Source organism: Talpa occidentalis, unplaced genomic scaffold (genome assembly GCF_014898055.3).
Source record: "Talpa occidentalis isolate TD23 unplaced genomic scaffold, MPIMG_talOcc4v2.1 talOcc4.5, whole genome shotgun sequence".
Lineage (NCBI taxonomy): Eukaryota > Metazoa > Chordata > Mammalia > Eulipotyphla > Talpidae > Talpa > Talpa occidentalis.
Window position 1 is genome coordinate 43,267,316 of NW_023604861.1, and position 27,183 is coordinate 43,294,498.

General features: G+C 34.8%; 2 protein-coding genes across 4 annotated transcripts in view; one reads left to right on the top strand and one right to left on the bottom strand.

Annotated features, from left to right (window-relative positions):
• LRRC63 (leucine rich repeat containing 63) overlaps positions 1 to 17,547 on the top strand; it is a 35,773-nt gene extending 18,226 nt beyond the window's left edge. Inside the window, exons 6-10 of one of the 3 annotated variants that reach the window (XM_037527023.2) lie at positions 1,558 to 1,656; positions 7,703 to 7,839; positions 9,379 to 9,462; positions 12,168 to 12,407; positions 16,489 to 17,547. In XM_037527023.2, coding sequence (XP_037382920.1) covers positions 1,558 to 1,656; positions 7,703 to 7,839; positions 9,379 to 9,462; positions 12,168 to 12,407; positions 16,489 to 16,648 — 720 coding nt within the window. In that variant the 3' untranslated portion in view covers positions 16,649 to 17,547. Of the gene's footprint in view, positions 1 to 1,557; positions 1,657 to 7,702; positions 7,840 to 9,378; positions 9,463 to 12,167; positions 12,408 to 13,634; positions 13,909 to 14,377; positions 14,416 to 16,488 lie in introns of those variants that run through there. The other 2 variants (XM_054687788.1, XM_054687789.1) reach the window with 2 other exon arrangements.
• Positions 1 to 27,183, bottom strand: part of LCP1 (lymphocyte cytosolic protein 1) — a 156,662-nt gene that overhangs the window by 107,547 nt on the left and 21,932 nt on the right. Inside the window, exon 3 of the mRNA XM_054687783.1 lies at positions 16,457 to 16,611. The gene's annotated coding sequence lies outside the window, so the exon portion shown is untranslated. The remainder of the gene's footprint in view (positions 1 to 16,456; positions 16,612 to 27,183) is intronic.

Here is a 27,183-nt window from a genome sequence, read left to right on the forward strand (position 1 = left end):
CCACACACACACATATATATACACACACACATACATATATACACACACACGTACATATTTTTTACATAATCTGCCTGTGGTGCTAAGAGGTATGAAGAAAAACAAAGCAAGGGGAGAGAAAGAGGGTCTATCCATTGAGCACTAGTTTGATAGGTTGGTCAGGGAAGTCTCGGTTGGATGACTTATAAGTAGAAGTGAGAAGTTAATTACAAGTGATTATAAGTGAGAAGTTAATTCACTGGAATAGATAGGGAAGAGGTCTCCAGACAGAAGGAAATGTAAAGGCACTAGTTATCTGAACACACTGATATGGAAATACTAGAGACTGTAACAGATATATTTCTGCTACTTAATTTAAAGCATCACTAGTGATGCAGAGAAGAGAAAAATGCTTAATGACAGGAAGCAAGAACACATGGTTTTGTCTATTAGGAAGATATACACAGTCACAAATATTAATACTTTAATAATAAGTCAGTCTTAAAACCAGTTCTGTCAACTCCAAGATTCTTTAGCCAGGAACTTTTCATTCTTATATAGTACATGCCAAAGCCTAATGCACTGACAGCAATGCCTCCTTTCACAATAAACCTGAGATTTTATTGCCTGGCATTAGAATTCTTTGGTTCATCATTAGTAATTCTATGATTCTTAAGAAACAAATGTTCTGACTTTCCTGAAGCACTGAAAATACTGGAGGTACTAGGCAGGTCTTAGTTAATTTAGACTGCTATGACAAAATACCACAGACTGCATGGCATAAACAACAAACATTGATTTCTCATAGTTCTGGTGGCTGGGAAATTCCAAGATTGGGTGTCAACAAAATCAGTACCTAGCAGGAGCACTCTTATTCACAGCTGATCTTACATAGTAGGGAGTAGGGGTTGGGAGTCTGAGGGAGGCAGTACTGAGGTCCCCTCCACTTCTTATAAGGGCATTAATCCCATCATGAGTGTTCCACCCTTAAGATCTCATCTAATCCTAATTACTTCCCAAAGTTCTCACTCCCAAATTACTGACATTGGCGATGAGGGTTTCAACATATGAATTTTGGGGGCACACAAATATTTAGTTTATATCAAGGCATAAGACTTTCTCAATCAGACATTGGCATGTTCAAGCAAGATAATTTAGATAGGTGTTAGATTAATAATAGAAAGGTAACAGAGAAATAGAAGTAGAGACATGAAAATAATGGGGTGAAAAGATAATTAAATATAAAAGATTTAATTATTTATATTCCAGCATACTGTAGACACTCAGTGTTTGCTTGTTAATAATTGAAATAATGCCTGTTATATCTATAAAACACTATAGTTATTACATATAAAAATACTTAGTAGTTTTTCTATTTTGTTTCTTCCTTTGCATATTTAAGAAATTGTTAAGATGACAGACTAAAATAAACTAATGGAAGGTGAGCACAGACTAGTTAGTGTATTGGGTCAAAGATTTTCACTTAGATTAGATTATGTGCTCTTTTATTTACTCTTGTAAAAAATATTTTGTGCATTATTAGTAATTAACTTATTATCTCTTGTCACTTTCTTTTAGGGGTTTTTTATCTCCAATTGTCCAGACTTAACACCTTTGGCTTTCCAACTGGTATATATTGATTTGTCATTTAATCATATCTCTTCCTTTCCTACAGAAGTGAGTTCATTTTTTTATATTATATATTGCAATCATTTCTCATTATAATAAGAGTTAGACTCTTAAGATGTCTTGGCATTACTATATATTTTATATTGCATCCAAGAAGACTTATTTTCAGAAATGTCTAAAGAACTATATATATATATATTTTTTTTTTAGGAAGTTCCATGATATAATTCTCAAGGACAGTGCCATAGTCAGTTAATAACTATATTCTTAAATATGTTTCTCAAAATAGTATAATGTATATAAAGTAATTAATTTACTCTTTTAACTCCAAATAAAATCTAAAATAAGCCTAACGATGTGTTGCTCAAAAGCTTTATTAAAAAAATTTAATGACCAGAAAATATGTTGTTGTGACAAAATTTTAATGATAATAGACTGAAATAAATAGCATATTCTGCTTTATAAAAACATATCAAGGATAATCACATATGGTATGAGATAATTAAATATCATTTAAAATAAATGAACTATTATGTATTCAGTTTCTAAACTCATTGCTTTACAGGTCACTGGGTAATTGGTTATTTTGTGAATTGGCTTTCACGAATTATTTTTAGTAAATGGATTTGTTATATTTTATACATAGTATTAAAAATGGTTTTTCCATAATTTCTTGATGATGCTGTTTTTATTTTCACTAGAATTATTTTTTCTTTTCTTAACACACAATACCAGTTTTTATTAATTTGACTAACACAAGTTGACCAGAATTCCCAAGGAATAATGGGGATATTAGTTATTCATGTTAATTTTAACCTTTCTTCTAAATAATCATAGATGAGGGTTGTGTAGAATCCAAAGAATGTTCTATTTACTAAAAAGTAATGTATAAATAAAAAGGAGGACTTCGGTTGTCAAATATAAAGTGACAATTTTAAAAGTGATAGAACTCAATAGAACTTGCTATTAAAATGCAGGTATATACTGTATATATACCAACAAGGATGGTAGTGTCCAAACTTGGAAGGGATGTACTGGAGGTAGGATAATGAGCCAAGTTATTAACAAAGTGTACTTGCAATGAATAGAGAACAAATGTGGTAACTGGAATTATTGCAAATTTCATAGAAAATTCAAGATGGTGAAATCAGAGACAGGAAATGGTTTTGGGACAGATAAAGACAGAAGCTGAAATGGTAAATAGGAAGTTTAATATAACAAGCCCTATTTGTATCTAATAATTGGTTTTCTTTCATCTCTCAGTTTCCTTCAAAGACATACAATTATATACAGTAATAATTATATAATGTATTGTTGTATCTGTAATACATATGGACACAATACATATCACAATCAGTGTACAAAAAGGAAGAGAGAATAGAGCTATTTAAGAACAACATTTCCAGACCTCCCTGGTGACACAGGGATTGAAGACTGCTGTCAAGCTACTGTAGCCAGCCACTGTAACATGAGTTCGATCCCCAGCCGGCCAGGGAGAAACCCATATGGTGCAGCAGAGCTCTTCTGTCTCATCCACTGCTCCCCTCAATAGTGTATTTCAGTAGATCTGCCTGTTCTGCTCCCCACTTTCTCTGGTGAATCCTTTCACACTCCCGCACCTCTGGTTTACACCCCATAACTTGTATGCATAAATAAATCAATCTTTAAAAAAAAAAGGGGGGGCCTCCCCGGTGGTGCAGCAGTTGAGCGCTGGGTTGCAAAGCTCCCCGCGGCCTCTGCGGCACCGGTTCGATCCCAGGCTGCTCCCCGGCCACCAGAGGAGGGTCCCACATGGCGCGCAGACCTCTCCTGCCGCCCGCTGCTCCCCTCAGCAGTGTACTTCGGTCCTTCTGCCTGCTCTGCTCCCCGTTCTGGCTCTGGTGAATTCTCTCACCCTCCCGCGTTTCTGACTGTACCCAGTGTATGTATAAACAAATAAACAAATAAATAAATAAATAAAAATACATGCCTCTTTAAAGAAAAAAAAAAAAAAGAACAACATTTGCTTAGCTTACTGGTATTTAGTGTAAATCTTAAGATTTTGATAAGTGTAAATCTAAAACAATAACTAAGAAAATAACTCAAGAATATAATGAAAAATATCTTTAAAGTAATTAAAATGGCACACTAGAAAATATTTAGTTGATGCGAAAGAAGGCAAAAAGAGAAAATTAAATAGTAAAATGGCAGACATAAATTCAATCATGTCATAATAATATTGGATGTGAAGACATCAAAAGATCCAAATTATCAAACTGGATCTAAAAGAAGCAAGCTTCAGTGATATGCTATCTACAGGAGATTTGCTTAAGATTGAAAGAAAAAAGGAGTTTGAATATAGAAGTATGGGTAAAGATATGCAAACTGCAACCAAAAGGAACCTGGAGTAATTACAATATAAAAAAAATAGATTTTAAAACAAATTACTAGAGATAAAAGGGGACATGCGTCAATATATTAGGATAACACAGCAAATATAAACACATAAATACTTAACAATTGAACCCCAGAGTACATGAAACAAAACTGAAAAATTGAAAGGAGAAATATAATATTCAAGAATAATAGTTAGATTAGATCATTAGATACTTCAATACTCCATTTTCAATAATGCATACAACAACTAGCCAGAAGTCAACAGGGAAATATAAGGCTTGAACAGTACTATAGATCAATGAGACCTAATAGACATTTATGCAATACTCTAACCAACAGTAACAAAATACACAATCACAAATTTATATAGGACATTTCCCAAGTAGGACCATATCAATAAATTAAAAATAAATAAAAATCAGAGAATTTTTTTTACCATATAGAATATAATTGCAAATTAATAACTAAAAGAAATTTGAAAGTATATGGCAATTAAATCCATGTAAATTAAACAACACCTTCATTAATGAATGACTCAATGAAGAAATCAAAGGGGAAATTTGAAAATAGTTTGACATGAATGAAAATGAAAACACACCATGCCAAAATGAATAGGGTATATGTATAGCAGTATCCAGAGGGAATTTTATAGCTCTGAATGTTTATGTTAAAAAAGGGAAATCAATAACCTAATTCTCCATTGAAACCATTAGGGAAAAATAAAGGGCAAGTTAACAAAAGGAATAAAGATAACAATAAAAATTGTGCAGAGATTAGTGCAGTAGAGAATGGTTTGATCCTGGCTGACCGGCGAGGGTCCCACATGGCATGGCAGACCTCTACTGTTTCACTTGCTGCTCCCCTTAGCAGTGTATTTCAGTCAGTCTGCCTGTTCTGTTCCCCACTCTGTCTCTGGTGAATCCTCTCACGCTCCGGTGAATCTGGCCTGTACCCCAGTTCTTGTGTAAATAAATAAATAAAAATCTTTAAAAAAATTAACATAATTTCTCACAAACTCTTCTAAATATAGAGGAAGAAACAGTCCCTGCTTTAATGTTTTGATACCAAAACTAGACAAAAATATGGAAAGAAAAACTACAGAACAAGAATACAGATGCAAAAATCCTCATGAAAATTCAAGCAAATCAAATTCAGTAACAAAGGTTTTACACCATGACCAAGTGAGCTTTATCCCAGGAATGCAAGATTGGTGAAACATAGCAAAAAAACAAAAACAATAATCAATGTAATATGCCATATTAGCATAGTGAAGGGGGGAAAAACTACACTATTTCCTCAGTAGAGGCAGATAACAGTTTACAAAATATAACATCCTTTTATGATACAAAAGCAACATCTAGGAATAGAAGGGAACAGTCTCAACTTCTTAAAGGGCAGCCACAAAGAGAAAACCTCATAGCTAATATCATACTTAATGGTAAAAGACTGAACGTTTTCCTTCTAAGATGAGGAACAAGATGAAAATGTTCATTTTTACTACTTTGTATTCCACATTGTACTAGCTTTTTAACCAATGCAATTAGGTAAGAAAAAGAAATAAAAGTATTCTAGATTTAAAAGGAAAGAGTTCTTTAAACTATCTCTAGTTATAGATGACATTATTTGTATATAAAAATCTTAAGGAATTCCTTCTAGCTCCATCCATGTTGTTGCAAACTGCATGTGTTTATCTTTTTTGAATGCTGAGTAATATTCCATGGTGTATATGTACCACATCTTCTTGATCCAGTCATCTATTTTTGGGCATTTGGGTTGTTTCCATAGCTTAGCTATTGTAAATAATGCTGCTATAAAAATAGGGGTGCAGGCGGTGTCCTTTGAAATTAATGTTTCTGTGTCATTTGGGTAAGCTAGAAGGGATCATGCTCAGTGAAATAAGTCAGAAAGAAAAAGACAAATAACGGATGATCTCACTCATAGCAGGAATTTAGAAAACCTAAATAAGGGACCAGGAAAAAGACTAATTAATGCAAAGTAAAAATCAAAATCAACAAGCAACTATAAACCAGAGACACACCATTGGGGGGGAGGGGGAAGGGAAGAGGAAGGACTAGGGTTAAATAAGGGGGGTGCAATTGTATGGGGAATATAACCAAAATGATAATGCATACATTGTACAAAAATGAAAAATGATGTAAGAATTATATAAAATAAAATACTAATTTAAAAAAAAATCTTAAGGAATTCACAAAAAATACCACTAAAACTAATGTTTGAATTCAGCAAGGTTGTAGCACACATCAATATACAAAAATCTGTTGAATTTCTTCATAATACCAAAAACAATCCATACTATGATATACTATTCAGCCATAAGGAAAGACTAAATGCTACTATTTAAAGCAAAATGGAAGTAGTTTGAGGGAAACATGTGCAGTATCACAAATCAGAATGACAAAGACAAATATTGGACGTTTACAGTGTAGATGATTTGACAAAGTAAAATACCTATAAAAACTTGGAGACACTAATAAATGAAGTGAGTTTTCTGAGGTTAAGGAGGAGGAAGGTAGAAAGGGTCAAGAGAATATAAGGGATAGTGGAGGGGAAAAACTTTTAATTAAGAAATCCCACAAAATGTAGTTAATGATTGTGACTACCTCTGAGAGAAAGAAGAGGAGAAGATAGTGGCAGAGTTAAGGGGAGGAGAGAGAGGAGAGGGAAGAGGCAGGGGAACAGTGAGGAGAGGGAGGGTACAGGTAAGAGAGGAAGGAAGGAGGAAAGAAGATGAAGGGGAGAGAGAGACTTTATTTCCACAAAAAAGAATAATAAAATATTCAGGAGTAAGATTAACAAAAGTGCAAAATGTTTATGGTGAAAACTGTAGAACATTGTTTAAAAATTAAAGGAGATATACTTAGATGGCAAGAATCCTAAATTCAGGAATCTGAAGTTTTAACATGCTAAGATTACAATACTCCCAAATTGACCTATAGATTCATTGCAATGCTTGTGAAAATTACAACTTGACTCCCCCTCCCCAATTTGATATGATCCTAAAGTTCATATGGAAATGAAAGGAATTGCAAATAGCCAAAACCATGCTGAAAAGGAAAAACAATATTGGAAGGCTTATACTTTCTGATTACAAGAATTATCCTGCACTGTTCTACCAATTTTAGATCCTTATGAATATAAAAAGGCTTAATTTGTTCAAGAGAGCTAATGTACACCTTATGAAGATTCACCAGAGAGCAAAAAATATATTAGTCACGCAAAGATGACAGATTTAAATGGAATATTCTTTTTTTACACTTCATATGAAAAATCAGTGTACATGCAATTACTATGATGCCACAGTAAAACAATATGGCTATGATAGCTGACACTCCACAGATTACTAAGGTTACTTACTTATTTTCCTGGTTCTGCAGGTATCTCCTTCCTCCCTCACTGTTTGCGTAATTGCTTATTATGAAACCATGAGCTTGATCAAAACAGGATGAATTTCCCATTTAGATTGGGATCATTCATGAGTCATGGGTGTATGAATATAGTAGTTGCATTATCTTACTATATTGTACATATTAATGTTGATCAGTTATTACCAAGGCATTTGTTGAGATAAATAATACAGCCAATTAAAGTTACTACCCTGATTTTACTACATTAGTTCAAAGGGTTTATAAAATGTAACAAAAAGGCATTTGCATACTTTATTACTCTACTTGTGTTATTTCTCTTTTCTGTTCCTCAGGTATTTTGTGTTAAATATTTACAAGTACTGATTCTGAGAAATAATCCTATCAAAGAAATCCCTTCTGCAATTGAACAACTTAAGTACCTTAGAATTTTCAACATAGCCTTTAATTTTATCACTACTCTTCCACCTGGGTAAGAGTCAGTCTGAGATTATAAACATAGAATATACAGTTTATTATTTAGAAGTTCATCAATTTTTTTTGAAAATTGCAATTTTAATAATTCTTATTCTGTTCTAGTTAGCTTATTTGCTTTTTAATATTGTGTTAAAAATAATTTCACCAGCTACAGAGATGGCAATTAATATAAGGCTAGTGAATATATATGTAGAGATTCATAATCTCAGTGTGGATTAAATGAACACAATATAAAAAGACTCAAATAAGAACCTTACACCTATCACTTAATAGTCTTTTGGGTATGGGGAAGCACTGAACTTTGAATTAGGAAATCTCGACTCTGCTGCTAGTACTTGCTGTCAATGCACTCCACAAGGTCAGCACCAGACCTAAAGGGTGGCAAGGGATTTCGTAATCCATCTCACCGTCCTTCTCTTTTCATTGTGGACGATATCCCATCAGGAATCCCTCAGCTTTTCCACACAAATTTCCTTCAGATAAGGGCGTGTGCCTCCAAACCATCCATCCCTCCTTTCCAGGACCACTGGTCAAGTGGCTGACCAAGTGGTCATACCATAGTTTGTACTGCAGACTCCGACACTAGGCCACAGCCTCCAGGAGTCTCTCTCTACCCACCTCTTGTTCAATGAAGCATGGATCTCCTCTGTTTCCCTCTGGTACAGTCTAACTGGTCCCTGATGTCCAAGGGGTGTTCTAATTTCACTGTATGCTATGGGAGTCTCTAGGTGCTGTTACATGGGTTAGTGTAGCTGAGCCTCCAGGGAATGAAGCAAGGAACCACCACTGATACTATCTGGGTCCATTAAGAGACACTTTTAATACTCTCAGCACTTAAGAAAGTCCAAGGTTTTTGAGAGCAGTGAGTCAGGAACTACGAATGAAGACCAAATATCATAGACTCTCCCCCACATATGGACAGCTAATTATTTAACTCTGAATCAAAGTTTTAAACCAAAATCTTAAACCAAATGCCAAAAGAAGGTATCTTTTCCAATTTGAGTTTAAAAAACTGAATGTAGGTTATGGGTAAAGGAACAGGGATTCTTAAGTAGTTGAACATTTTACAAAATAAAATCTGCATAGTAATTAAGGAAGTGCATCCAAATTCATGTTTGTACTATATAGAACTAACTACTCAGTCACTTAAAAGAGTATCATTCACACAATACTTATCACTGGTATAAATTACACATATACTTATCATAACATTACACCAGGAAAAACATTCTCAAATGTGAGGAATTTCTTGGGTGGCCTTTGTAGATGAGGTTTTATCTACTCTAAAACATTTCAAACCGGTTTTAATGGATAAATGAAAAATTTTTAGGAATTTTCATTGTAATCATGTTATCTATAATAAAAAGAAGTCTATCTAAATTCCAAGATCTTAGAAAAAGTTTCTCTCTATTTCATACTATTTACTCATGTATTAATTCTTTGATTTTCATACTATTTACTCACGTACTTAATTCTTTAATTATGTCCAGTATAAATACTCATTTTTACAATTAATTTTCTTTTTCCAATTAAGGTTTTTTTCCTTGTCCCATCTTGAGAAAGTTGATCTTTCCTACAATAGTATTGATTTTATTCCAAACGAAATCCAGAAACTCAGGTATTTTGGAAGTAGTAAGTATGTATAAAATGATATGACCTTAAGAATATTCCGTGATGGGCCTCCCGGGTGGCAGAGCAGTTGAGCGCTGAGTTGTGAAGCTGCCCGCAGACTCTGTGGTGCCAGTTCAATCTCCGGCCACCGGGTGTGGGTCCCACATGGCGTGCAGACCTCTCCTGCCGCCCGCTGCTCCCCTCAGCAGTGTACTTCGGTCCTTCTGCCTGTTCTGCTCCCCGCTCTGGCTCTGGTGAATTCTCTCACCCTCCTGCGCTTCTGACTGTACTCAGTGCTTGTATAAATAAATAAATCTTAAAAAGAGACAAAATTTAAAAAAAAAAGAATATTCCGTGATGATTGCAATGGAGTAAATTTACATGAGGCATAAAGTTTACCAAAATGTAATTTGAATGGTTGGTATATAATATTTTAAAGTTATACCACTTTCAATATTTAAAGGGAAGCTACAATGACCACTTAATAGAATGACAAGTTATTTTGTCCATTTTCCTTTGTGTGGTTTTATTTATTTTCATAAGGAAATACATCTACAAGTACAAGTAATACAAAGGATAATTTCATTGCTAGGCTCTGTTTTTTCTCATATTAATATCTTAAAATTTTTTGATGTTCATATCTGTTCCTTTTTGTATCATATTATTTTGACTGTAATCTTAGAATAATAGTATCAAGTAGGGAGATTATTTTTCAATAATAGCTCTTAACTATCCTCTTTAGATTGAGAATTCCACCCCCAAAACACAGAAGCACAAAGTTGGGACTTTAATTGGAATTGCATTGAATTTACATATAAAAATTAAAGTTATCAGAACTTACATTTCTGACAATAAATCCTTTCATCAAAAAATTGCAAGTTTTATTTGTTCAATTCTTATGTTCTTCATAAGACTATATGACCCATTTCATACAAGATTTTTATCTTATTAACCTTTTCTAAGTACTTTGTAATTGTAGTGCTACTATAAATGAATATTTTCTCTGATTTTCATTACTACCACCAGAAAAGACTGGAGAAAAGCTATGTACTTCTTTAATTTAAAATCAAACCATGTAACCAAATGATTTATAAGTCCTGATAGAGTTTTACCTGATTTTGTATAGTTTTCCAGGAGCATAAACTTCATTAAAATGAAATTTTATGTTTGTTTTTCTATTTTATATCAATTATTTAATGTCCTATGTGACTATCTTTGTATTTAATATAGGCAATTCAGCTAGTTAACATTTGTTATCACTAATATATTTAGTTTTTGCCTTCCACTTTACTTTGTTTTTACCCATTTATGCATGTTCTCATTTTCCCATTTCTTTCTTTTTTTTGGGGGGGGGGAATGTCCCGACCCGCGGGATTCGTAGGCACGAAAAGAGAAGGGCTGAGGATGAAATGAGGGGCTTGAGACAACTTGACGCTAGCTCATGCTTCTTTTATTTTTCCTTTTCCTTCTCTTACTTTTCCATGTCTTTCTTTTTCCTGTCTTTCTTACTTCCCTGGCCTTCTCTCTGCTCCTCTCGCAGCACTCTCCTCTTATGGTACCTTATGCCAGTTTGACTATATTTTGGCCATAGCAGAAGGAAGTACAATTAAGGAGCTCGAATTGTGTAGATAAGAGATATGAAAGTAGACTGCAACTGAGAAGCTAGAGTCCCCTGATGGCATTTTTATAAGGTTATCTTAAGCCTAAGTTCATCTATCAACCTTTTCAGTACTTGTATAGTTGACAAGTTGAACCAGCTTTTGATTTGATTTTTATATGTCCCTCATGAACAGATATTTTTCTGTCTATTTTGCATAAATAGGCAGAATTAGAAAGGCGACAAGTGACTCAAAAATATTTTTATTTATTTATTTATTTATTTTAAAGATTTATTTATTTATTTATACAAGCACTGGGTACAGTCAGAAGCGCAGGAGGGTGAGAGAATTCACCAGAGCCAGAGCGGGGAGCAGAGCAGGCAGAAGGACCCAAGTACACTGCTGAGGGGAGCAGCGGGCAGCAGGAGAGGTCTGCGCGCCATGTGGGACCCTCCTCTAGTGGCCAGGGTGCAGCTGGAGATCAAACCGTCGCTGCCGAGGCTGCGGGCAGCTTCACAACCCAGCACTCAACTGCTGCACCACCGGGGAGGCCCGAAAATATTTTTAAAGTACCATTAAGGCAAGTGGTATAAAATGAGAAAATCAATGTTGGTTTTCTTTGCATAAAGGTATAAAGATATGAGTTATTAGAAACTGACATTGTTGATGAAAAGTCAAAGTATAACACAGCACATAATGCAGTTTGAAAAGCTTCAATTTCAGTCTTGATTGAAGTTGAATAAAAAAAGTGTGATTATTTAATGTCTATGAAAATGTATTTTTTGTATCATACTATATTTTATGTAATGACATATTTCTTCCTGTTGCTGTGTTTGTGAATATTATTTCTTTTTTCCATAGTGATGACATGTTACAAAACCAAAAATACTTGTTTTCATGCTATTATTCACACAAATATACTTATTTGCCTAAAAATATAGTGGTTTAGTTACTTTTAAAGTTAATTCTCTTGATTGTAAAGAAATACTTCTATTTCTTTTATTTGTATTTTATTACTAAATTTTATACCAATTTTCAGGAATATTGATAAAATTTTACTTTGGTATTCTAAATTGCATGTATGCCTTTCATATTATGTTTCCTTTATTTGCAGATCACTTACAAAACTAGCCATTAATGGGAATGACCTGAGAAGTTTTCCACCTGGAATATTGATGCTTAACCTTAAAAAAATCCAATTTGAGAACAATTATACTCATCCTATTTTTTGGAAAGATGTCATTTTGAATAATCCACAGAAACTTACTCAACTTACTGCTTTCTTGTTTTTAAAAAGAAATCTTTTTAAATATTACGACGTGATCCCAGAGGAAATTCAAAAATTGCTAAAATGGTAAGCAAATTCTGGGGCCCTTTTAACCAAAATACATTTCTAAGCATTTAAATTGTTATTCATTACAGGCCCAGATGATAGTTTTACTATTCACACACATGTACCTCACTTTACATACCAAACACATACATACTTTTTCAAATTGCTCCTCCTGGCTCTTCAGTTCACCAGCCCAAAAGCTCTCCAATGGGCCTCCTTTTGAGCTTTCATTACTTAGGCATGAGTGATGAGCTTACTGGCCATTGGCACTTGAATTCAACCTCAAGCCTCTGTCTTCTCCCCCAAGATCAGGGGGTGGGACTGGAAATTCCAACCTCCTAATCACATGACTGATTCTGCTGGCAACCAGCCTCCATCTTAGGTGTGTCCCTCAAAAATCACCAAATTAACAAATCATTCTCAACACTTAGGAAATGCCAAGGCTTTTGGGAGCTGTGAGTCAGGAACTGTGAATGAAGATCAAATATATATATGAGGAATATATTTGGGTATATATTTGATATGTATCATATATTTTTATATATACATACATATATATACACATATATTTCCTATAAATCAGAACATTGCAATAAGAAAATAAGTCATCAAGATTAAAAGTCAGCAAAAAAATCAATAAATACAAATTTTTAAGTTACAATTTCTTACTTTGTGTTTAAAGAAATAAAACATAATTTTCAAAATCTTTCAAGAAATAAAAAGCATTAAATATGACCAGGAAAATATAAAAACATTTTTAATGATATAAAATTCTAAATTCTAGTATTTGAAATTAATTTGGTGCAAGGGTTAAGCAAACAATTATATACACACAAAGAAAGATCTGAAGAAATTATTGTGAATATAGGAAGGGGATGTGGATAATAAAAGAACATTTAACATACATTTAAGAGTCATGGCAAATGAAAGTAGAGAGACTATTGGGAGTCAGTTCAATGAAATAGTGCTTATGAGTTCTCAGAGGTAACAGAAGATGTGAATTCACAGAAACGTGAAGGTCTTACCTACATAAAATAACCTGAGATGAAACTGAAAAATACTAAGTATGGAGAAAGGACTTAAAATCATCCAGTAGGGAAAAAAGTGACTTACAAAAAACAACAAATTGTCACCAGCATCAGTAGAATGATAATTGAAAAAATATTTTTTCCATAAAAACTTTCAAGAACAATGGAGAAAGAATAGTATTTTCATAAAAAAATAAAACAGAGAATTTACTCCTCACAGATTTTCAATAAAGAAACTTGAAAAGAATGTGCATTAGAAATGACTCCAGAAAGAAGTACCAAAGTGTAAAAAAGAAATGGAGGGAAAAGAAGTTGAAAAACATATAGGTAAACAAAGATGATCTCCGTGGATATTAACAACAATGTCTATGCTATGGCATGAAAAAAGATGGCACTATAATCAGACATCAAACAATGAGAAATGTAATTTTAAAATACTTATTGTGATAGCAAGGAAAAATATGGTGTACCTAGAAATATGTTAAGTGAAATATATTTGTAAGATATTTATGAAGAAAAACAGTAAAAATATTTAAAAAAAAGTTTATAAGGTTGAATCAAGTGGGAGAGAGGCACAGATTTAGGGATAAGATTCAATACCTAAAATATATCAATCCTTGCCAAAAAGAGCTATAAATTCAATATAATTCTGATCAAAATTCCAATAGAATTTTCTGAGAAACTTAATAAACTGATCATTAAATGTGTATGGAGAAGCAAACTCCAAAATAGCCAAGACAAACCTGAAAAAAAGGTAAAATGTAAAGGACTTGTCTACCAGATACTGAGACTTATTATAAAGATAGAGTAAGTAATTCAAGTTGCTATTAAATACAAGGAAAGACAAATTAATCTGCATAGGAGAACACATAGCTCAGTTTGCTCTCATGATATATATCAAAACTTTATATCGGACAAAAAAATCACTGTGAATTCCTGCATTCTACTTTTTGTTTCCATGAGATGGGCTTCAAATGCCTCAATCTGATTCAGAACTCAACCTGCTTAAATTACGGTATGTACCATATCTTGATAATTTCCTTTATAAAGTAGTCATTGACAAATTTCCCATTATGTAATACATATAGTGAATAGAATTAAGTATTTGAAAAACCTCATAGCTTTGTCAAATCTTATTTTGTTATATTGGCTTTATATCTTTTTCTTATATAAAATATTAGATAAAGTTAAAGCTGCCTTTTGCCTTTCTCCAATTTCATTTGCTTTCTCCCCAGAGGTAACCGCTCTAAATCTTTAAACTGGATAGTTAAAGATAATATATTTGATCTTTACTTCTATTTCTTGACACAGAGCTTCTAATACCCAGGGAATTTCTGGAGTGATAGGAATGTCTTTTGCCAATTGTAAAGCGCTTTCAAAAGTACTTGGTTTTATGCTAGTAAAGTAACTTGGATGTTGGTGGAGAGGGGTTTAGATAGCTTCAGGATGTGTACTGGCAGCCAGAAAGATCAATCTTTGATTAGAGACTTGGAGCTTTCAGCTTCACCCCTCCATCTTTGAGGAGAGAGGGACTAGAGATTTGACTTCACTCACCATTTGTTTAACTAATCATGTCTACATAATGAAACTTAAATAGAAATCCCTAAATGGCAGAGTTCAGAGATTTTCCAAATTGGTGAATACATCCCATGCCCCGAGAGTGGCTTCCCCCAACTCTACAGGCTCCTGCACTGGGGGTCCTTTCAGACCTCCCTCCATCTGGCTGTTCATCTGCATCCTCCTTAATAAACTACATAATATGAAAGTACAGCATATTCCTGAGTTCTGTGAGTTGTTCTAGCAAATTATCAAAAGTGTGGGGTAGGGAACTCCCAATTTGTAGCCAAGTCAAACAGATGTGTGGGTAACTTGAAGAACTGATCTTTGCAAATGTATCCAAAGTGAGGGCAATCATGTGGGACTGAGCCTTTAAACTGTTAGAGTCTGAAACTAACTCTAGGCAATTAGTGTCAGACTGAACTGAATTGTCTAGTTGTCATCTGCAGAGAATTGAGAATTGGCTGGTGTCAGGAAAAAAAACTCTAATATGAAGTACTATTTCTCATGCTTTAAACTATCCTGAAATATGTCCTTTTCAACTTGTCTTTTAAATTCAACTTTTTTTTTTTTTTTTGCAATTCTAGGTCATAATTTTTTTCTCAGAATGAATATTTAATAACCTATTTATCCTTTTTCTTGCTCACAGACATTTGGGTTGTTTCCAATATTTCACTATTTCCAAGATGTTAGTAATGAGCATCTTAAAGTATATCTCATTATGCAAATAATACAAGTGTCAGCAGGTCAGAGAGTATGTGCATTTTCAACTTACGTGGGAATTGCCAATTTGCTCTCCAAAGTGATTACACCAATTTATACCCAACCAAACAAGTATAAGATTCTCTAATGGTTCTCACCTCATTAAACTTTGTACTGTCAATTTTTACATTAAGCTCATCTGATGATTGTGAAATGGTATTTCTTTGCTATTTTGTCTTTTATTTTCCTGATTACAAAAGAGATTGAGAAGCTCTACTTTCAGTGTTCTCTGGACATTTGGGTTTCTTCTCTGGATAGTTTGGTTATGTGCCACTATGAATGTACCATTGAGTCGATATCTGTTTTTATCGGCTTTCTGGGCATTTGAAAATATATAAGGACACTAATCCTACACTTAGGTTATTATAGTCCCTTTATTTTTAAAACAACATAATTACTTTTGAGTTATAAAGATAATATATAATTATATGTAAAAGGGAACTTGGAAAATACAGAAATTTAAATTTCTTGTTTAAGGATAGTTAATATCTTTTTGGGATTTATCTTTAGTGGTCCTTGCTATGCATTTACACTTCTCTGTTTTAAAAAATCTTTTTTAATATACATATATCAACTTAATTTTTTCATTATTTAATTTTTCACTTGTATATGTCTTAGCACTTCCATTAGCTGGTAAGATCAATAATGATAAAGGCCATATTTTATACTACCTTAGATTTTACACAGAATGAGCAAAATGTCTTTCTTTTAGAAGAAACTTACTAAATAATGATTTGATGCTTCCTCCATTGCAGCACATCCAGATGTGAATGGTGCCTGGGTCCCAAGTTTGGTGAAGGTTTTCGCATCATCCAATTCTATGATATATTTGGAGCAACAGACCTTCCTGTTTTGTTTCATGTCTGTTCTTCTTCATGCTATAGAAAAGTAAAGGAAAATATTTATTTCGAATAATAGTTCCCTGAAAGAGAAGCAGTCGATTCTAAGTGGATGTGCCATGTGATCATCCATGAGCCCACTATGTGTCCCACTTTCTAAACCATTAAAATGTATATATATTGTAATTAATTTCTTTGAGAGTATAGGTTCCATATGGGAGATTTAAGTGTTTCTCCTGTGAATCCTCTTTTTAAACCTAGCTCCTTATGAAAGTTTGTTATTGTTGTGGAATTGTTGCAGAATAATCAAAGAGGATTAGTAATGGTCTTTACATTTTGATATATATTTACTTTTCCTTCAGCGCATGCTTACTTAAAAAGAAAAATGTTAGACTCCTTTGCAAAAAAGGATTTGTTTGACAACTGGCCTTTTCAAATATCCAAGTGACAAGATGACATTTTAAGATCATTTGTGGGGTTTATGCCTCATGTGGTTTCGAAGCCATGTACCCAAGTTCTCAATGTTTGTGCATTTCTGTGGTAATCTGCCCAGTGCCAGACATCTCAATTTGAATTGCTTTTGAAAATAAAATATTAATTCCTATCCCTTATTTAGTTTCTTGAATTATTAGAAAATTGGTACAATCTCTCAGTTATCTTCCCTTCATTCATAAAGATTGATTCCATAAGCTGGTATCAGCATTCAACAGGCCTTCAGTATTATCCTGGCAAGAAAATAAAGCAAATCTTGCAAAATTACATTACAAAGTAACAAACACATACAGTAGAACTCGAGGATTTAGACTAGTGTTAGGTAAGAGGAAGGTAAAAGAACATTTTGATACAAATAATTTAAGAAGACATAGGTTTCACATATGGCACATCTTTTATTTGCAGCTACAAAATGTAATTGCTAATTTACCTGAATGAAATAAAAGGGTTTAAATTTATCAGTAGAGAATATCAGAAAATGTACCTTATGTCAGGCTTTATCATTTTGTATTATTAGTTAAAGCCAAGATAAAACAAACCAGGAAAAAAAAATTTCTGACTACTGATTTCAATAAATTTGAGCTGCTTATATTCTTCTCGAGACTTCGAGTTTAAGCAAAAATAGAAAATCCTTTCCAAGAGTATATACTGTATTCTCCAACAAAAGAAAATTTATATATAAGTGCTAACTGGAAATAAAATTTCATTGATAGTTATAAAGATATAATAAGGAGTTTATTAGCTAATTAAAGTGGAAAGTGGTCAGACAGATTTCACTCTGGGAGAACTATTCCAACAAATACAAGTTTGAATTTAGTTTATACATATATAGGTAGGAATAGTGAGCCATTGGCATTAAAAGTATAATTATTCCTCATAGGGTGGCTTCTGGTTCTATGTTGTTTGATCTAATGATAAAATGATGCTATCTATATGTAGAGGAAGGCAAGAATTTAATTTAAGAATTTAATTATAAGAATTGAATCTCTGTTTTTCCAGAGTGGACTATGGACATGCAAACTCTGGGTACCCAATATTTAAATCTTCTTTATCTGACTGCTTGGTCATTGGTGTGTGTGTGTGTGTGTGTGTGTGTGTGTGTGTGTGTGTGTGTGTGTGTGTGTGTGTGAAAAGACTGGCTTTACCTGCAGGCAGTAGCTTTTGCATAGCTGTCCCACAGACTGCAAGTCTATGCAGATGGTCTTGCTTGCTTTTTTATTTTTATTTATATAAGCACTGGGAACAGTCAGAAGTGGGGGAGGGTGAGAGAATTCACCAGAGCCAAAGGGGAGAGAAGAGCAGGCAGACTGACAAAGTACACTGCTGAGGGGAGCAGTGGGCGGCAGGAGAGGTCTGCACGCCACGTGGGACCCTCACCCGGTGGCCAGGGATCGAACCGGGTCTGATTGAACCGGCGCTGCAGAGGCTGTGGGCAGCTTTGCAACCCAGCGCTCAACCGCTGCGCCACCGGGGAGGCCCTGGTCTTGCTTTCTTGCCTAATAAAATAGAAAGGGGTGTTTCCAGAATAGTTTACAGTTTGTTCATAGAAATAACTACTATATCACACTTGTAAACCAGAAGGGGATGTTTGTAACACGATGAGAAAATGAATTAATACAAAATGTATTATACCCATAATTATGAAATAAACTAATAAATAATATTAAAATCTAGTGAAATATACTTTATATTCACCCTTGTTCATAAAATCTTTCTTGCAGGGACAAGTATGCTTATTTGTTAATCAAAAAAAAATGTTAGTTATAGTTTGAGTAACTGGACGTTGTTACAATGAGATAGGAAATAAAAAAGGCTTTAAGAAAAGTTGTATCTCTGAGACATTGCAGAGAAACAAATAAATCTAGATGTTTGGAGAAATATAAGAGATCCTTAGAGTCCAATCTTACTTCTCATAGTATTAACCTTCCATCTAAGCTATCTTTAGGTCTTTTAACAAAATGACTTTAAAAATACAGGTAACTGTGGTTTACAAGACTGTACATATCTTAGGAGTACAGATCCCCAAACAATGCCAGCCACCAAAATACCACCACAGTCCACTGGACCCCCTCCACCCTTTCCTTTTATCACCCCCTCATCCCCTGTTAACCTCAGTTCTACAATAAGGATCCAAGATTTTGTTTGGGTTTGGTTTTGTTTGTTCCTTTGTTTTGCTTTTTAATATTCCTCATATTAGTGAAATCTGCTATTTCTCCTTCTGACTTATATCACTAAGCAAAATCTATGCCAGTTTCATCTATATTGTTGAAAATGGTAAGATTTCATCTTTTTTTTTCAAATAGCTGAGCATAGTATTCCATTGTGCGTATATACCACATCTTCTTTATCCCATCATCCATCATTGAGTAGTTGGGTTGTCTCCATATCTTGCCTATTGTAAACAGTACTACAATAAACATAGTTGTGCATGTATCACTCTGTATCAGAGTTTTTAATATTCTTCAGAGACTTACCTAGAAGTAGAATTGCTGGAACATATGGTAGATATTATAATTAAAATATTTTTTATTTTTGCTGGAGCCTGAATAATGTTTCCATAGAGGTTGCACCAGTTTACATTCCCACCAACAGTGTATAATAGTTTCTTTTCTCCACACATTCATCGATACTTTTTATTTCTTTTTTTTTAATATATAAGTCATTCTCACAGGTATGAGGTGTTATATCATTGATTTTGACTTGCATTCCTCTAATAATAAGTGATGATGGAGGGATGACAAACATTTCTTTTCATGCGACTGTTGGAAATCTGTATATCTTCTCTAGAAGTTTGTTTAGTTTGTCCATTTTTTGATTGGTTTGCTTATTATTGAGTTTAATGAGGTTTTTATGCATCTTGGGTATGTCAGATCTATCATGTGCAAATAAATATTTTCTCCCATTCAGTAGGCTGTCTTTTCACTTTGATGATGGTTTCTTTCATTGTGGAGCTTTTCATTTGATATAGTCCCATTTGTCTATTTTTGCTTTTGTTTCCCTTGTTGTTGGGAGTTGAGCATCCAAAGGTATCCCTGAAACCAGTGTCATAGAAAAAATATATATATGATGTGTCTTATGGTTTTGAGTCTTACATCTAAGTCTGTAATCCCTTTAACTTTTGAGTTAATTTTTATGTATGGCATGAGACAATGGTTTAGATTCTTGTCCATGTGGCCATCCAGTATTTGTTGAAGAGGCTTTCCTTTTTCCAAAGTATGCTACTGGCTCCTTGGTTCTAAATTAATTGTCCATATATGCGTGGTTCATTTCTGGACTATCAGTCCTATTCCATTAATCTATCTCAGTTCTATTCCATTTATCTCAGTGATAAAAAATTAAAGCTTTTCCTCTTGATTAGATATAAGACAAAGACTGAAGACTGGCGCTTCAATCAAGGCAGTCTGGAGCATTCTCTGATCCGGGGCTGGTGCAACTGCAATAATAATTCTAGGTGCTACCACCTTGCTCCCTGTAGGCCCCAGTAGGTCAGGTCCTAAAATCTTGGTGTTGGTTTCCTCAGGAAAACCAAAAAAGAGTCAGTCCAGTGGTGAATAGACCCTTGATAACTTCCTCTACCAATGCTCAATTCTTCCCAAATTTCTCTCTTCTCCTACTTCCCCTCAGTGTAAGTATGGGTTGACTCTCCTTTGGAGAGCCATAATGGGAATTTATATGTAAGTGGAATTGTTCTAGCAAGCCAACAACTTGACATGGGCAGCCACTGTGGGTGGGAGGTGAGAGGATGGTAGTTGATTCCTTTTCTTCCCAGAACACAGACTCAGGATCCTTCCTTTCCATAAGGTGAAGAAAGGCAGAGATTGAGTGACTTGTGCAGCACTCCTCAGCTCATTATAGGACTGAGGAGGTACCTAGCACAGAACCTGGCACAGAGTAGGTGCTCAGAAATGGAGAGCTCTTCTTTCTAGTATAGAAAGTGTTTCTCCTTAGGTTGAGTACCATTTACCCTTCTCCTATACATAATGCTGCATTCAAGGGCATTATGGTTTGTTTACTAATGCAGATTTTAGATACATGGGTTTTTTCAGTGTTTTCAATTTTTAAATTATAAATACAATGATGTTTCCAATTGATTGAATGTGAATTGAGAATCTCCTATTTTTTAATTTGTTTTTTCCATTACATTAAGGGGTGGGGGAGGATGTAGTGATTAATGACAAAAATTGATTTTATTTTCTCTAATTTGTGCTTAGTTAAGCACTCTTAATCTTTAAAAAGGATTCCCTTGGCTAGGGAGCAATGTCTATGCTCCAAATGCAATTAATCTCAGAAACCCATACCTCCACAAATCAAGAGTGCCAACCCATTTTAACTAGCCACTCTTTTCTAACATGTCAGGAAATTCTCTTTTTCCCCTGTATGAACACTGAATATTTAATGAGAAATTGGTTGTTGAAGGACCTACAGTACCAAAGGTCTCAGAGTGATGTCTGGCTGCATACCTCTGAGGAGACTTAGTGATTAGTTGTTTTGTAATGGAAGAAAGAAAATAAGTAACAGTCACATAAACAATGTTTGGGTAAAACTTTCAAACTAATGTTCCCTGGAGAGCACTCTTTTTTTCAGCTGATTTTAATGCACTGGTAATTTATTGAGCACCTACTAGATGCCATACACCACAAAATATAGGCCCACTGGCTAAAATACAATGTGAAATGTTCTATGACACAGAGGAGTAACCAGCACACCACAGAAGCACAGTGATTCAAGGAGAACCCTGAGGGCTTATTAGTTGAACCAAATGAGCAAGGTCATCTATGTAATGTGTACAGCAGAGCATTATGGGAGACAAGGCTCAAGAAATCAACAAGACCATGGTCATAAGGCGCTCACACACCATGCTAGGGAGGGACATTGAATGTTAATAAGTCAATAAGAGATATTAACAGAAGAACAACATGAGCAATTGTGTATTTTAAATATACTAGGAATTTTAGAGAAGATACTAAGGTTTTCAACCAGGCACAACAGTAGTAGGAGAGAGGAGAATTTTCAAGAGTAATATATTAGAATATAATATTAGCAGATTGGATAGTGAACAGGAGGGAAGAGGGGAATCTCTACAATGATTCGTTTGATTTGCATTTCATAGGAAGAAGAAAATCTTTACTCATTAATTAAGCCCATAACTTTGTCAAAGAAAAAACAGTTTTATAGAACTGACATATATATATATATATATATCAATATATGTTGGTTTTAATTCATATTCTATTTTTTTTGGAGCATGAAAGTGAAGTTGAGGCTGTTCTATTTAATATCACATATTAAAAAGCCCAGATACGCAAAACAAAATAAGGGTGATTATTCTATTTATAAAAGAATTATTTGTTTATAAAAAAATCTTTATATGATACTTCTAAATTATCAGATAAAAATGATTTAATATACTGCTCCTCGTAAATATTTATTTTATAAAAACAGACATGTATAAACTTGCAAAATAACTTAAGTTTTTTTCCCAAGGTGTTTTAGAGTAAGACATAGATTAGTATTTTCTAGAATTAACAAATAGTTATTGGGTTCCCATTGTATGCCAGACACTGCTCTAGATATTTTGGTGATAGTATTGAATAAAACAAACCAAAGTTTCTCACTACATGACATGCACCTCAAAGACATCTTTACAGACACATCACCCAAAGCAGTGATAGTGAAGGCAAAGATAAACAGCTGGGACTACATCAAATTAAAGAGCTTCTGCACAGCAAAAGAGACAATAACAAAAACAAAGAGAAACCCCACCAACTGGGAGAACATTTTTGCACACAACACTAATGATAAAGGACTGATCACAAAAATCTACAAAGAGCTGATGAGACTCAACAGCTCAAAAATCCAGTCAAAAAATGGGCAGAACCGCTGAAAAGAAACTTCTCCAAAGAGGAAAGACAAATGGCCAACAGGCATATGAAAAAAATGTTCAACATCACTTGCAATCAGGGAAATACAAAGCAAAACTACAATGAGATATCATCTCACACCAATGAGATGTTATAAAGGGCTATGGGGAGAAAGGATCAAGTTATTCTGTGCTGCTCCCCATTGTATCCACCTTCCCCCCTACCTCCCCTCCCCACCTTTGTTCCAAAAAGCAGTCATGGTGGGGCCCAGAGACAGTGCATAGGTCCAGGGCATTCAAACCACCTGTTCCTTTTCAGGGAATTTCTACCACAACTGCTCCTGAAATTTAGAAAGGATGTTTCCTGATCCTGGAGCATGAAAAGAGTAGGGTAAGTCTCCTCAAAGTGTCCCATCAATTTTGAAATGCCTTATCCTCCTTAGAGACATTTCCATAGAAACCTGCTAAATTTGCTTGATCATACAGAAAATCTGAGCCGATTAAATTTTTAACATGTTTAAATACAGAAAGCTGATGTTAGGAAATTGCATAGAAGCCAGTAAAATCTCCAAAATACTATTATGACTAGAGTCCCCTTAAGTGGAAACTTTCTGGGACTGTTAGGCATATTCTAAAGGAACTCAGACAATCCCCTACTATATACTTTTTCACAGTTTAGTAAGAATCATGGGCTACTTGAAAATATACAAGCAATAACTTCATTTTCTTCCTTTACTTGTCTCTAGCTCAATTTCATATAGCTTCTGGGTTGCATAATGTTTTTGTACTAAAAAGAGATGCACATTAATTGCACTTTTAGATCCCTGAGTCACTCTTGCTTTTGCCATATGCTTTTAATTTGAGGAGTGAGATTCTAAAATGTAAGAATTACCCAAGTAATTTATAGTAATGCAAAATTTGGCTCAACAAGCAGATCAATAGTCTCCAAAAGGCCTAGGACAGATAGAGAGACAGTTACAAAAAGTCATTATCTAATTGGGAAATATCTACTCTAACACTAGATTTCCAAGTGACCTTAACTGCAGATACTCTTGGCCCAGAAAGCAAAATAATCGACAGTCCTTGAAACAGCAGCCAAGGGCATTTCTTTGTAACATCATGCATCATAGAAAGAATTGCCTATCTGGAACTTTCCAATTTCTTTTTCCCCTTTTGTTTGGCAATACACCAAGAAAGAGACCCAAAATGATTTACAGTATTCTTTTGGCAAAGCTCAAAGAACCCTCAAATGTCCCTGTATTTTGATTACAACTGCATTCATCCCATTATGATAATAGAGGGTGTTTCTTATCATGACTGCTAGATCTAATGCTTTGTCCCCCACTTTTTACAGAGCAAATGGAATTATAGCTATTTGTACTTCTCAGTGGACACAGTATAGATTATGTCCTGTGAAAAAAGATAAATCAGCTTCAATGAAGTAGGAAAACAGTATTACCTTATAAAGGTAATGGAGATGGCATTAAGATGCCATGTCCCATCTGAGGGTCTAGATCTTTCTCATTAGGGCAGGATCCCTACCCAAGCATGGGATAAGGAGCTCCTCCTAGCACACTAGCACCTCCAGGTCCAGGTTTATAAGTATCCTGGGGAGTTATAGGTAGGGGTCCAACAGGATAGTTGGACAGGAGCAGGTCTTGTGGCACTGCTAAAGATCATCCCTGATAGCAAGGCACAGGGACAGGTGGAGCCCATTTATATTGGCTGCAGGGCAGATGCAGAAAGGATGGCAGGCAGGGTGGTCAGTGATGAGGATAGCATTCAAGGCAGCTCCTAGGTTTATAAGAGGGACCCACCCAATCAGTCCCCTAACTCCCTTCTCACTCCCTGGCCAGCCTCCCTCCCCATGTTCTGATCATTCCCCCCTGCTCCGGTCCAGGTGACAACCTGGCATGATTCTCTTAATCAGAACTCAGGTTTTTTCTCCTCTATTCTCTGTGAGTTCCAGTTGCATACTGTTTTACCAACATTCTGAACAGCTGAATTCTCCTCTTTTTGTTCACAGTAGACTTTGATTTCTCCATCTAAACCATAGTCCAATTGTTAACAACCTAAGCCAATCTGGATCCCTTTTCCTCAGGAACTGGGAAAGTTCTATCTTCAAAACCCTTTGTAAAATTTCAAATGGACCCAGATCCTAGTCTGACAGCAGTGCCCACTCACAAAGGTTGACAGATCACACTCAAAACAAAATTCCAGGAACTGAGACCTCCCTGGAATGTTTGCCACAAAGCAGTCCACAAAAATAACATGTGTACTTTCATTTTGTCAAAAAACCTTTAACTTTGTAGTGACAATATGTCTGAATTGAATAGTGATCTTCAATTTACATAACTTTGAACATTTTAAAAGATCTATTTCAAGAACTGAATAAGAAGTGGATGGGCCAAGTTCCCTTCCATACATGATTTTTAGGTTCATTCAAACACATGGAGATATCAGTGCCTGAAATTTCTATGCCACGATGTTGTAATAAATTTTACATGGAAACATAACTATGCCTAACAATTGTTGAAAATACACTGTATGCCACTTACCCATTAATTAATTCTCACATCACTATATGAAACAGTTCTTTCAATATTGAGGAAATAGAAAGGATGAGTTTAAAAAGAATGCAATCTAAACAGTTAATTTCAGGGTTAAATATAAGCATATTAAAGTTAATTTGGCCCACCTCTGGTGATGCAGCCATTGAGCGCTGGGTTGTGAAGCTGCCCGCAGCCGCTGCAGCCTCGATCCCTGGCCTCCAGCGAGGGTCCCACATGGTGCGACAGACCTCTCCTGCCACGCCCACTGATCCCCCCAGCAGTATTTCGTCAGTCTGCCTGTTCTGTTCCCCACTCTGGCTCTGGTGAATTCTCTCACCTTCCCACGCTTCTGACCCAGTGCTTGTATAAATAAATAAATAAATCTTTAAAAATAAAATAAAATAAAGTAGTTAATTTGCCTTCTGGAAAAGTTATACTGACTCATGTACATAACCAACAGACAACACTACCGTCCTTTCAAACATACTCACCAAAGCATCAAGGATTATCTTTTAAAATATTTAATCATTTGATGGGTGAAAGTGGTGAAGGTGTTTTATTGTAGTTATTTTCATTGTCTTTATTTGAAATTCCATTTTCTAATATTTTAACTTTGTAGCCCTGAATATTGTGGGTTGTTAAACATAACTAAATGTTAAATAAATACATAAAATGCTTCCCTGTTTTACCTGGAGCCAGTGTTAACTATTTTATTTTTAAAAGGAAAGAACAAATTAGAAAACAAAGAAGGTAAAAGTATCGTGCTTTCCGATATTTCTATAGTTTGTTCCAGAAATAGGAACAACCTCTTTATTCAGAGGAACCACAAAGAAGTTTGTTCTGTTTCTCTCCTCAATAGCCAGTGAGTCAGCACCAGCACTGGCACCTTCAAGAAGCTGAGAGTGACAGATCATATGATCAAAAGCCTGTGGCTATGTATATGTCAAAACTAGGTTGAGCCTCACTCTGCTTTTTCTCCTTTTCTTGTATAAGTGCTTCACTGGCAACAATCACATTAAAGTGTGTCCACATGCTGAGAATTTTTACAACTTAATATATATGTGGTTATGAAATAAGCAAATCCCAATACCTATGCTCAAGTGTAAGGAAGTGGGTCAAACAGCGGAGCTTGTTCCTGTTGCATTGCCTTTCACCCAGCATGAAAGGGTTGCATCAAACAGGATGATGGGTGTTACAAGGGCAGAGACCACAAACCGTCTGTCACCACTGCCATGCACACGGGAACTGCCGTGCTGCTTCTCTCTCTCTCACCCTTTTGTGGCAAATAGCTTCTGGTACATTGCAAGAAGGCAGTGCTTTCCGGAAATAGGGCACCTCTAACGAAAATGTACATCAGACAACAGTGGAAAAAATCAGATTACCAGCTATTTTTAAGTACATTTGAATTCTCAAGTGCCATGATTCCATGCAAACCATTATTTTCTCTTCAGTTCTAACCAGAATAGCTAAAAGAAATTGACTATAACCAAGATGAAAATGCATACATTGTGAAAAAATGAAAAATGATGTAAAAATAAACTGACAAAGTAAAATAAAACTCAAAAAAAAAAAAAAAGAAATTCAGAGGCAGCAAGTGGAGAGGTATATCCTCAAAAGAACTGCCTTCCTACTTTGGCTAGTTTGTCTTAAAACAGATTCTGTCGAAGAATACTATTATGAGGTATGTGTCCTTCAAAAGTTTTATCT